Source organism: Ostrinia nubilalis, chromosome 30 (genome assembly GCF_963855985.1).
Source record: "Ostrinia nubilalis chromosome 30, ilOstNubi1.1, whole genome shotgun sequence".
Classification (NCBI taxonomy): Eukaryota; Metazoa; Arthropoda; class Insecta; order Lepidoptera; family Crambidae; genus Ostrinia; species Ostrinia nubilalis.
The window spans coordinates 4,315,823-4,328,012 of NC_087117.1; the positions used below are offsets into that span (position 1 = coordinate 4,315,823).

At 37.9% G+C, this 12,190-nt stretch overlaps 1 protein-coding gene across 3 annotated transcripts; it reads right to left on the bottom strand.

Annotated features, from left to right (window-relative positions):
• Window positions 1-7,878: 7,878 nt before the first annotated feature.
• LOC135086106 (dihydrolipoyllysine-residue succinyltransferase component of 2-oxoglutarate dehydrogenase complex, mitochondrial-like) lies at window positions 7,879-11,308 on the bottom strand. Of its 3 annotated transcripts, none has more exons than XM_063980879.1 (2): window positions 11,236-11,308; window positions 7,879-9,571 (listed from the first exon to the last, which is right to left on the bottom strand). In XM_063980879.1, exon 2 carries the CDS (start codon window positions 9,538-9,540, stop codon window positions 8,134-8,136), a length of 1,407 nt encoding a protein of 468 aa, XP_063836949.1. In that variant the 5' UTR covers window positions 9,541-9,571; window positions 11,236-11,308; the 3' UTR covers window positions 7,879-8,133. The 3 variants fall into 3 exon arrangements, with proteins under 3 accessions (XP_063836949.1, XP_063836950.1, XP_063836947.1); XM_063980880.1 differs by having other exon boundaries at window positions 11,231-11,308; XM_063980877.1 differs by having other exon boundaries at window positions 11,051-11,308.
• Between the last annotated feature and the right edge of the window lie 882 nt (window positions 11,309-12,190).

Sequence of the window (12,190 nt, forward strand, 5' to 3'; positions counted from 1 at the left end):
CTTATCATAAGGGATAGTTGGGCTATCAAAAGAAAAGATTAAAGTTCAACAAACTAGTTTAAAAGTAAGAAAATTTTATGAAATTGCAGAGAAGAAGGAAAAATTAATTCATTGTCTTACAACTTTGATCAGCCATCGTGTAAAAAAAATGTAGGAAGACCATCGTGCCCATTACCTTAAAAACTTCCTTGGTTAATTGAGATTCTAAAAAAGTATCACAAGCCTATGTATTCTGTATTATTTTTATCTTATGGCTACTTAAATTGCTACTAGTAGGGGAGACTGGGTACGGTTGAAACAATTTTGCTTTTATTGTCTATAATTTTGTTGTTTAATAACCAAGTGACGATTACGATACGTGAAATTGAAATTTGAAGTTTTAGCTATGATATGGCTGTATCATTATAGTTCCCGGGTTACTATTTATAGAAATATACGCAATTTAAAAAAAAGAAATTTTGCGATTGGGATCTGTTGAAATACATACAAATAATACAATAAGTACTAATAAAACGTGTTTTATTTATCATTAATAATACGAATATTAAAATTATAGTACCACATGACGACATTAATCAGTCTAAGTATTTAATATTTCTAAATCATTAATTAGCCTTTGATTAATAGTAAACATTTAAAAAAATAACAGAAATATGATTAACTAAAAGATATTTCTAAACCTAATAAACATTGATAATAAAATAATATTAAAATTATGAATAAAATTAACGAAAATCTTTTTTTTTTTCAAACCATACATTTCCGCCGCTTTCCGCAGTGAATCTCTAGCTTTTACCACCTCTAATGCTTTACTAAGTCAATTTCCTCTCTGGAAATCTTCCTTACCCAAACTCTCGGTATCTACAAAAAATAAACATTAATAAATTTTCTGTTTCAACCGTACCCACAAAAAATGTTTCAACCGTCCCCAACCCCACTTTTGGTAAAATATACTTTATAGTTTCGACACTAATGATAACACATTAAAAATAGTTACTGGCCCTTATTCTACAAGCTTCATTATAATCGCAAACGCACACTCGATACATTCACATAAAAAGAACAGGTAGTATAAGCGTTAATGTCTGAAGAAAAATACTTACTTTTGGGCAGTAAAAAACAAGGCTTTAAAAAAAAAGGCTTCTTTTTCCCCTAGGACCCCTAACTCCCCGTGGAACCGTTTACGAGATATTTGCTCTGTTTCAACCGTCCTTTGTTTCAACCGTACCCAGTCTCCCCTATGAAAACTGCAAAAATGAGTTTTTCTCGTAATAGTTAAACTAGGACTGCATAGTGGCATTAAATACAAATGGATAATTTTTAGCGTAGGAATTTAAATAAAACAACATTTTATCATCATCATCATCATCATCATTTCAGCCATAGGACGTCCACTGCTGAACATAGGCCTGTAGCTGTACCCCAATGATTTTCATAATGACCGCTTGGTAGCGGTCTGCATTCAGCACTACATTAATTTTTATTTATTTATTATATTTATTTATATAAGTACGAAGGACTCCCTATAATATTAATCGTATCGATACGCGCAGGTCATTTGCACACGCAGATATGTCGAAAACGGTAAGTGATACGGCAATAATAATGGAATTTTGGGGACATTCCAGAGGAGAATGAATTCCGGCAGTACAAACGTTATGTATCAAAGAATTTGCGATATTCTGGAAAATCAACTGTAAACATCGTATAGTCCCGATTAATCGGGAAGTTTTTGCGATTTGCCATTAGGCAAGATGCCACTAAACCAGAATCACATCCATAACAAATAATATACTTTGCAGAGTCACACCCATCCAGAGTCGCACCCATTACGGCTTATTTTTGTTTTATTCTCGCTTTAAACATTTTTGAGTCGCGAGGCCCCTTGTACCGCGAGGCCGTAGGCGGTGGCCCACAAGGCCCACGCTTAACGCCGCCTCTGCCCCGCGCGACCGAGACCAAACATTGGTGGGGCGCGTCTTCGTGGATGAAACGATCTAATACCAACAACAGTGACAAAAACTACACAAATTCAATAACCCTCATAGAACTTTAGATACTCAAAACATCATTACAAAACTCTGGTACGGTACAGACAGGTCACGGAGCCTTTTACTGTGTAGAAATAAATATTTTCCTGTTAGTAATTAGAACCTGAATCCAGCATCTTCTCCTCATCCCTTCCTTCTTTAATCCCCGTGTCTTCACTTTGTTCCTCGTGATTCTTCATTTCATATTCTCCATCACCTTCAAATCCAGCCTTATTCCCACTAGCATTCGGGTCATTTTCCTCCTCCCCCGTGCTAAGATCTTCGGTATCATGGTTTGTATTGTCCGAGGGTGATTCGTGGTCCGATTCGAAGTCAGACTCGTAACTTTCGAAGTCGTCTTCGTAATCCACTTCGTCTTCGCTCTCTTTGGATTCTTTGGGTTTCTCGATTTGATATGCCTTAAAAACGGAATTGTAGAAAATAAGAACATTAAAATGGGTTAATACTTCATCCAAAAAAATACAAATCAAACCTATATTTTATAAGACTAGCGCTTATCTCAGTTAAGCCTTGGGCAGACCAAACGCAGGGCAGTAGCAGCGCAGTTTGAATGCGGGCCCGCGCAAGTTGTAATAAAAAGAAACTCTTTGAAGTATGTCACACCAAATTTGAAATACAAACGAGGCGGCGCGGGTGCGGGACAGAAGCGGCGCGAACACGGGCCCGCGCTGTTGTATTACTATGGCGGCCATATTAGCATGACCCACCGGACGCAGGGCGGTAGCAGCACTAGCAGCGCGTTGAAAGCGGTTTTCGAATATTTTAATTTTTAACAATCACCCGCGTTGCAACTGCTTCGAAACTGCGCTGCTTTCAGTGTGCCTCAGCCGCGCTGCAACTGACCCGCACTGCTTCTGACCCGCGTTTGGTCTGTGGAAGCCTTCAGTGTCTGGTGTCTGAGGTATGTGAGCGGCACGGGAGGGGTGACATTGACATTTATGAAGTGACAGGGCATACAAATCTGAAGTCTCGCTGACGTTTGACCGTCCCAAATCACCCTCCCGTGCCGCTCCCATTCCTACCTCAGTCACAGAAAATTACTTATGTAGGTTTTTTAAGTTACCTTAGGTTTATCCCCGTCCAAGTCCACAAAGAACGCCTTCGGCTTTGCAGCGAGCTTCTTCGAAAGGTTCATCATCTCTGCATTATTATCCACCGATTCAGGAGTCAGCACCTTTACTTCACTATCATTCAACGTCCTTGTCTTCGTTCTTTGCCGTGCAACCTCTTTGGAGTCTTCATTTTTTATTTTTTCTGCATCCTCAACCTTTTTTCTTTCTTTTTTCTCTTCAATGTGTCTTTTTTCTTTTGTTTTTTCTACATTTCTTCTGTCTTTTGTTTCTGTTGCTATCCTATCATCGTTATTCAGTTTTTTCTTAGCAATCGGTGAGTTTACTGTCACATTAACGAATGGTAAATCTCTAGCAGTTCGCGGCGTTGCATGCCTTGATGCACTGGATACTTTTTGGTCAGTTTTTACTAGAGAAGTGCTACTTCTTCTCGCGCTAATCTGACTTATAGAAGAAGAAGATTTTAACTGGTCTTTCATTGGAGAAACATTGGTTTTAGTAGTAGAACCTGCAACCTTTTTAGGCGCTTTGACTAATTGCGCGCTGTTTTTCTTCTTTTGAGCGTAGATGTCGGCTGTTGAAGATTTTTGTATGTAATTCCGAGGCGTAGAAACGCTATAAACACTTTTCTTTAGTTTTTCTTCTTGAGGTTTCTTTGATAAAGGTGAAATATCGTCTTTGGAGGTTTTATCTTTCGGCTTCGGTTTGCTATCTGTTTTGCGCAGCGTAGTCTGCATTGTTTAAGAAAAGCCTGAAACATGAAGTAGCTATGTAAATTCGCATGAATTAGAACCGCCGTCAATACCTAATTCCAATTCAGATGAACACAATAATTATTAATTGTGCGTGTAGGTAAAATTCGACCTTAATGAATGATTCACCTCTCAAATGAATTTTAGTTATGTAGTAAGTAATATCTAGTTATTAAGACGCTATCTGGGCAAACGTATACCTACCTACATTCGTATTGTGATCGATTGAACTGTCGGGCTTTCCTTCAAGACAACAAATTAATTACCTAACTACCTTAGGTACTTCGTACCAATTGGACATTCGATCATGTTAAGTGCATTGATACATTAAAAGATATTAGGAGTTACCAGACCATATGCGCATAGCAGCGGTGGGAACGAGAGGTGGGAATAGTCCCGTAAACTCTTGAGAAGGAACTGAAGATGCCGCGTTATATGAACGCTTGACCCTGTAGAAAACGTAACAGCCACTCACAGATAGTAAAAACGTAGTAGAGACAACAACACAACATTTAAGTATTTAAGAACGATCGATAAGTCATTAGTGGACTTGAGTCATAATTATCTAGGTTCTAAAAACACTGAAATACTAAGTAGTTATGTAAAAAGTACGGTAGTTAGGTGTGGTCGTAGTAAGTAAAAAACATACATACAGCCGAACATATAACCTCCTCCATTTTTGAAGTCTGTTAAAAAGTAAACTACAACAAAATAAGTATTTTTTATTTGCGGCGTAAAAGTCACTGGGATGGGAACCACTAGACAAAATTATGTTTACGACCCATCCCCGTGGACTCTCTCTAGCTAGTCTCTAGGGTTGTGGTTCGAGACTTTTACGTTAAGTACGAAGGTAGGTAGATTTTAACTCAAACTTAGAGGTCCCGTGTTCGAGTCTCAGACTCCCAGTGGGGGTAAAAGATTAAATCAGTGCAGGACAAGGTAAAATCATACGCCATACAACAAATGTTCAGTAAGTATAGGATTCAAATTGATGATGATATACTTATTATCATTATTATTGAGCTTTTTTTAGGATAGCTGCCAAAGCCACGATGACCCAAACTTCATGTTTCACCAACATTCTATCCGATATTGGGAGCATACGCTGACAAACTTTCAGCTTTTATAAAATGACGTAGGTCTGGCGTTCACCAGCTCATAGTCTATAACGAATAATGGATGATATTGATGACCCTTTCGCTTGAGTTTCAGCAAAGATTATGGCACTTTAAGTAACTACTGAAACCTCACGCGTAGGTACCTCTGGAATAGGTAGCATTGGCGTAATGGTTATTTTTCTGGGGGTGGCTGGGACCCTCGCCTTGGCAGCGGGGGGATTAGGGTCAAAGGGTATAAAGTATGAAGATTTACTATGTCTTTCATTTTCTGGGGGGACATTGGACCATACTGGACCATTCTAGGGTGGGTACGGCCCACCCGGCCCCCGCTATAGGTATACGCGCAGTTAAGGCTGGTTAAGCTGGTCCGGAGGAACCGCTCTCGCTCCCTAGCAGTTCATACAGATCGGCTGTGCGGAGCGATCCGCACTGACAGTCCGCGTGACACTAAAACCAGCCTAATCGGTGTAGGTAGGTAAAAAAAGTTATTTACGTAAACAATAAAGTTAATTGTTGTTAAATGCAATTTTTAAGATAAAAGCGAAAAAGATAAGAACGTAAGACTTACCTCAATACAAACTTTGTTATGAAATTCTTAACACATACTTTTAGACGTTCCCCTTTGCACAACGAAAAATAATTAATTATTCATAATTTTCCCACACCTTGACATACTTTTCAGTGGGTCACTTCATCACAATCAGTAGAAAATGTATTACAAATTGCTAAAACTAAATTTGCACTTATTTTTACTATGTTTCATAGAAAAACAGTAATAATTTGGTAATAAAACTATTTTTTAAATATTACGTGAGTTCTTTCTTTGCTTTCGCGTGACAAACTATTGTATACTCACCCGTTGCTATGGTTACCGTTTTGTCATTTCCAGTGTTCACGTCATTTCCATGGTTTTCGTTGTTGTGTTGGTAAATTGGTCATTTTTTAGTTTGTTATGTTGGCACTACGAATAGGGTAGATTGAAAGAATACCGCTCTTTTGGTGGTAAAAAAGTTGTCCTAATTTTCTAACATGATGGAAACCATGTTAACCAACCTAATTCACAATAACTTGTGAATTCAGTCATATTAAAATGTCAATGATTTTTTTAAATGAAAAGCAAGCTGGCTTTCATTTTATTTGCTAATTTATAAGTTTTTTATTTAAAACCTTTCAAAAACAAAGCAAGTGTTGTCAAAAACAAACGTGGTTCCGTCCATAATCTATAAACTGTAGAAAAAGCGTTAATAACGACAACGCATTAAAAGTCCAAAAAATAACAACGTAATCGAATCCAAGACTTCCAGACTAGGAAGACGAGCTCTCTATGAGAGAAACGCGTCATTGAATGAGCTGACAAAAAGATAAAAAAACGTTATCATGTATCGACGTCATTTTAGAAGGCGTATCTCATTATGAGTCAATAAACTATCAACATTACAAAAAAAAAATGCTGTATTAAACTTCCTTTTCAACCGACTTCAAAAAAGGAGGAGGTTCTCAATTCGACCCGTATGTTTTTTTTTTTCTATGTTTGTTACGCGATAACTCCGCCAATTATGAACCGATTTGAACAAATCTTTTTTCGGCGTATAGGTAATACCTCAAGGGTGGTCCCATTTAAATTTAATAATAGAAAAAACAACCCCCAAGGGTGGAAAATTGGGGATGAACTTTTTTATACGCAATATCTCCGCCGATTATAAATCAATTTGACTGATTATTTTTTTGTTGAATAGGTATTATCAAAAGGGTGGTTTCATGCGAATTTGAAGAAAATATTTCACCCCCAAGGGTGGAAAATTGGGGATGAACTTTTTTATACGCAATATTTTTAATTTTTAGTTTTTTTTTGTGTTCACGCATTTGAAGTCGGTTTTATTTTTTTTAAAAGTTAATTATGGAGTAAGATAATTGACCTAAGTCACTACAAAGTATACGCGAGCAGTACGCAGCATATGCGTACTGGTCGTGTATAGTTTGGAGGAGCTTAGTAAATAAAGTCATTTCCAAACTATACTCGATTAGTTTCACACCCTTGCGTTCTGGCTATGTATAGAACGGAAAGACGCGACGGAGTTACTCGAAATTTGTCATTTAATTAACTAACATACATGTACTCGTTTATTTCTATTGAAAATACGTTTTATCTCAACCCATTAAGCCCACGAATAGATGTTCATTTGATCGAATAGATTTATTTTTTAAAAATTGGATAATCAAATACGCCTATGTAACGGTAGCGACGAAACGAAGGACAATCCAATTTAAAACTCGAATATACGTAACCATGAAATGAGGTGATAGCTAAAAATAGATCGGCAAATACGTCACATTCACGGTTACTTTGCCTCCAAGACTGCTCAGAGGGCTTAGTGTGAGTTTACATCACTAGTAAAAAAAGCGCATAAAAAAATGTCATTAATGTATGACGAATAGTTCAGCGCCCCTAGCGGAAACTTTCAAGAACTAAAATTTTCATGTATTTTTTTAACTCACTCGCTAGTGAGGACGTTTGATGTAACTCTCACACAAGCCTCTGTCTGACCCGTAAAAAGTAGGGTGGGTTGTTTAAATATTAGCTTTTGACTTCTAACACATTTTTTTTTCAAATCGGACGAAATTTTTCCACCAGAGATCAGAAATAGCAGTTTTTACATTTTGTTTTGAAAAACAAAAAAACTTCGCGGTCTTTCTACCCCATTATTTTGCGGTATAATTTGGAAAATAACAAGAATAAGTTTTTATCAGCAATAATTTTATTTTAAATATGTTAAGTAAATATAAGTAGTTAAGTGCATGAACTTGTGACTCAAAAGTGAAAAATAACTTACTCTCAATAAAATAAAATCTATACGCAACTTAAAAAAACTGAAAAATAAAACAACAGTTCAGGTAGTCACATTAAGGGAGTGTACTTGCTTCTATTATTATTACTTAACACGATAAAAATAATACAATACACACGCACAGCGGTCAATAAATACAATCGAGTCGTGCATCTCTCGCAGCATCTAACTTGCTACTGAACGAAAATCGTGGGTAGTTTAAATTTACATGATTATTTTCATAAATGGAACACTTCCGGCCTCGGAATTCGAATCTCTCGTACTGGTAACTAGCCGGAAGGGTCGTCATCACTAATCTACAAGCCGGCGACGATGGATGCCGGTTCCTCGACTCCTTGCTTGATTTTCCTAAGGAACATGACAGCTTCACGCCCGTCGATTAACCTGTGGTCGTACGTGAGAGCGATGTACATCATTGGCCGAATGACCACTTGTCCGTTCAAAGCGATAGGACGCTCGAAGATTCCGTGCATGCCCAAGATAGCAGATTGGGGCGGGTTGATGATAGGCGTGCCCATCAGCGATCCGAAAACACCACCGTTGCTGATCGTGAATGTACCCCCGTCCATCTCTTCAATAGTCAGTTTCCCCGTTCTAGCCTTCTCTGCTAAACCAGCAATGGTCAGCTCAATATCAGCATACGACATATTCTGCACATTCCTGATGACTGGCACAACTAAGCCCTTAGGCGTTGCCACAGCGACCGAAATGTCGACGTAATCTCTGTAAATGATCTCGTTTTCTTCAATCACAGCGTTCACTACAGGCTGGTCCATCAAGGCGGAGGCTGCTGCCTTCACAAACGGCGACATAAGCCCTAGTTTGATACCATGCTTCTTGGTGAAAGCATCCAAGTTCTTCTTACGGAAGGCCATGATATGCGACATGTCGATTTCGTTGAACGTCGTCAGCATGGCGTTGGTGTTTTGCGCGTCTTTGAGACGTTGAGCGATGCGTTGCCGCATGCGGTTCATTTTCACGCGCTGCTCGGTTCTTGTGCCGGCGATTTCTTTGCTGTAATCCGTTGGGGGGACTTTGACAGTGGCAGTTTCGATGGCCTGAGCGTGGCGGATGGCTGCGACGGGGATTGAGGAGATGGGAGCCGCGGCAGGGGGTGTGGCGGCTCTGGGGGGCGGGGGAGGGGGTGGAGCCGCGGCTTGAGGGGGTGGGGGAGGGGCAGCGGCTTGGGGCGGAGGAGGGGCAGCCGCTGCAGGCGGGGGCGGCGGTGGAGCGGCCTTAGGGGCTTCAGGAGCGGGCGCTGCTGCTGCTTTCGCCGGCGCTTCCCCAGTTATATCCATCCTGAACAGCTTCTGCCCAGCTTTAACTGTGTCCCCGTCTTTTACATACAACTCCTTGATCACACCGTGTCCGGGAGCCATTACTGGTATGGCAGTCTTGTCAGTTTCGATTTCTAGGACTACCTCATCAGCCGCTACGCTGTCTCCGACCTTCTTGTCCAACTTCACGTCTCCTTCCGAGACGGAGTCAGGGAAACTCGGGGTCATTACATCCTGTTCCGCGAAGACTGGGCTGGTGAAGTGGATTGAGGCGATCTGGTTGTGGGATACGAGGACCCTGGCCGTTTTGCTGGTGATCTTGGCCTGGGGAAGCAGGACTTTGGGCGCCTGCGTGGACCCCAGCCGGAGGCTTTGCCCCTGCCGCCGGTACAGGGCCTGGAGGTGCTTTGAGCAGCGCCGAAGCATCTTGAGTATTTAGTGGAAATTTCGGGTTACCCTGCAATTGATAGAAAAGGAATTGGTTAATCTATGTGTCAAAAATGTAGGCTGAGTTGCACCATCTCACTTTAATAGTAAGTACATAACCTAAACCACCAGTGTTTTTTGTACGGAGGTTTTTTTTTTAAACTGGTTTTACAAAGTTACATACATAAAATAAACTTAACTTAGTTGGCATTAATAATGTAAAACCTCCTAGATGCAAACACCGCATGCATATAATAATATTGTGTAAACAGAAAATGTTAGTTTTTGACAGATTTTTGCTAGAGTGAAAGTAAAGATAATGCAATCCAGCCTGAAACTGTAATAAATGTATAACTGGAAACATTTAATATTTTTTAAACCTCTCTTTTTTTTAAATACATATAGCTCAAATTATTAAGTACTAAATGAACACTAAACAATAGTGCTACCTCAACAATAACTCAAAACAAATGAACTAAGTCGAATTAACAAAAGAAAGATATAACATCAGCAGTAAAGTCCCTGTCCAACTAATAATATATTTTAGTATCGCTAGTTTAGTTATTATTATCATTAAAATTCATTCAGTTAAAAAATTTACATATTTTATTATTTTATTAGGCAATATATTTTGAAACATTACTTTATCTTGAAGTTCAAAAAGAAAAGTATTGTTCTTTCAATGGCTTATAATAAATAATTATTAACCACAACTAATACTTCTATGGAGATTAGTTCAGCGTGCTTAGAAAATAAAAAGATTTAGATTATTTCTCTGTCGGCAGTATTAATCAAAACCAATAGATTTGAAGTGCAAATTAATAGGCCCTTATCTACTTAACAGAGTTTACTGTGTGTGGGTAAATCAAAGATGAACTAATCTATAGATAATAGTTATCTATAATAATATGTGAATTCTTGAAAATTTTTCAAGATCCATCCTCTAGTTTTCTCTAGTAATTTCCAAGTCTCAATAAGTATTTATGAAAGTATGAAAACTGTACATTTACCTACTAAATCTTGTATTTGCATTGCAAATCTATTATATCACTCTTTTGCACAAATTTAAATATTAATCAAGTATTATATTCATTCATGAAGTAGAGATTTATCATACAAAATGGCCAGAATTAACATAAATTAACAAAGAATAATAAAAATTGTGGCTGCAAACATTTTGGTATTCGACTTTTTTTGTAGTCAACCTCAAAAGAGGAATTGAGATGGACTGGCCATATTTTAGAAAACGAAAATCATTCATGGAACACTGACCAGTGACAGCTCTAGCATATTGACAGAAGTGATCATGATGAAAGCTTCAAATAAAATCACTTTTTACCGATATAATTTAGGTCGTCGTTAGTGAAAGGTGTTAAAGGAAAGGTTAGTGATAAAAAGGTGCACTTATAACCAGCCGGTGCACGCCTAATAAGCAGCCGAATTCAAGGTTAGTGGATTACACTTTTACACAGAACGAAAACAAAGTTAGCACAAAGATAAAACCCCTTACCTCCTGGAGTAGGTAAACAACCGCTATCAGTGAACAAAACAGATATTTTCACGGACAAAAAGGTTACATAAGTCTGGGTCTCATGACAGCTTTTAACCACGAATGTTAATTTGATCTCGTTTCAAAGCGTTACGAATGCATAGCTGTATTACACAGTGCCGTAAATTAAAGGGCTAATACTTCACTTTGTTTTTGACGCTGCTTTTCTCTAATTACAGGTGGTGTGGCCCAAAGACCTACATTTATTTCGATTCGCCCACAGATGAGCCTTTTTCTTTGGCTTTTTCAAGTTGGTGGCACCAGCAGCTGTCAAATTTGATGCGGCGTTTGGTTCGTGCATTAAAAAACATTGTTCGCGAACGCGTAATTTTGTAATTAAGTTTAAAATACAAAATAAATAAAGTTCTTATCAAAATTAAAATGTTTTATTGAAAAACATTGTGTAATCTAAAATTTTAAAAGGAACTTTATCTAGGTCAAAATCTACAAACATATTTATGTAGCTAAGGAACGAAACGTTTTGGTTAACACATCACGTGGAATGGAACTTTTTTTTGTTTTTGCTAACTAACGAGTTGATCTCATTTTAATAATGTTAGTACCTATTGGTTAGGATGTTATAAACTTTTATTTTTATCTAAATATAAAAAGCTCACTGGATCTTAAAAACATCGACCAATAATACTAGCTAGCGACACCTGGTGGAAGGAATGGAAATTAAACTTGCCTTCGCCGTAATCTTAGATTATTATGTACCTTATATTATGTATATGTATGTATTTATGTAGGTATATATTTTGAATATATTATAATATTTTATGTATTATATTAGTATAAGTTTTTTTGTATTTGTACTATTTTGCACCGCCTACTTAAATTCTCTGTTTTGTCTAATTTTCTGGTTAGCTGGAAGAGAATGCCACATGGCATTAAGCTCGCCTGTTGTACCACTGTTTTTATGTGTGCAATAAAGATTTTAAATAAATAAATAAATAAATTATTCTAAGGCCCTAACATTCGAATTTCGCAATAATTTTACAAACTAGAGGGCCTCTCGCCGGTAGCATTCGCCTGTATAATTTAAATAATAATAATCCCTCTTGTAAAGCTAATTATTGTTGTGTTACATGGACATGTGGG

Bases quoted from the DNA above. Each gene is read 5' to 3' on its own strand.
- LOC135086106 (XM_063980879.1), bottom strand. From the start codon at position 9,540: ATGCTTCGGCGCTGCTCAAAGCACCTCCAGGCCCTGTACCGGCGGCAG.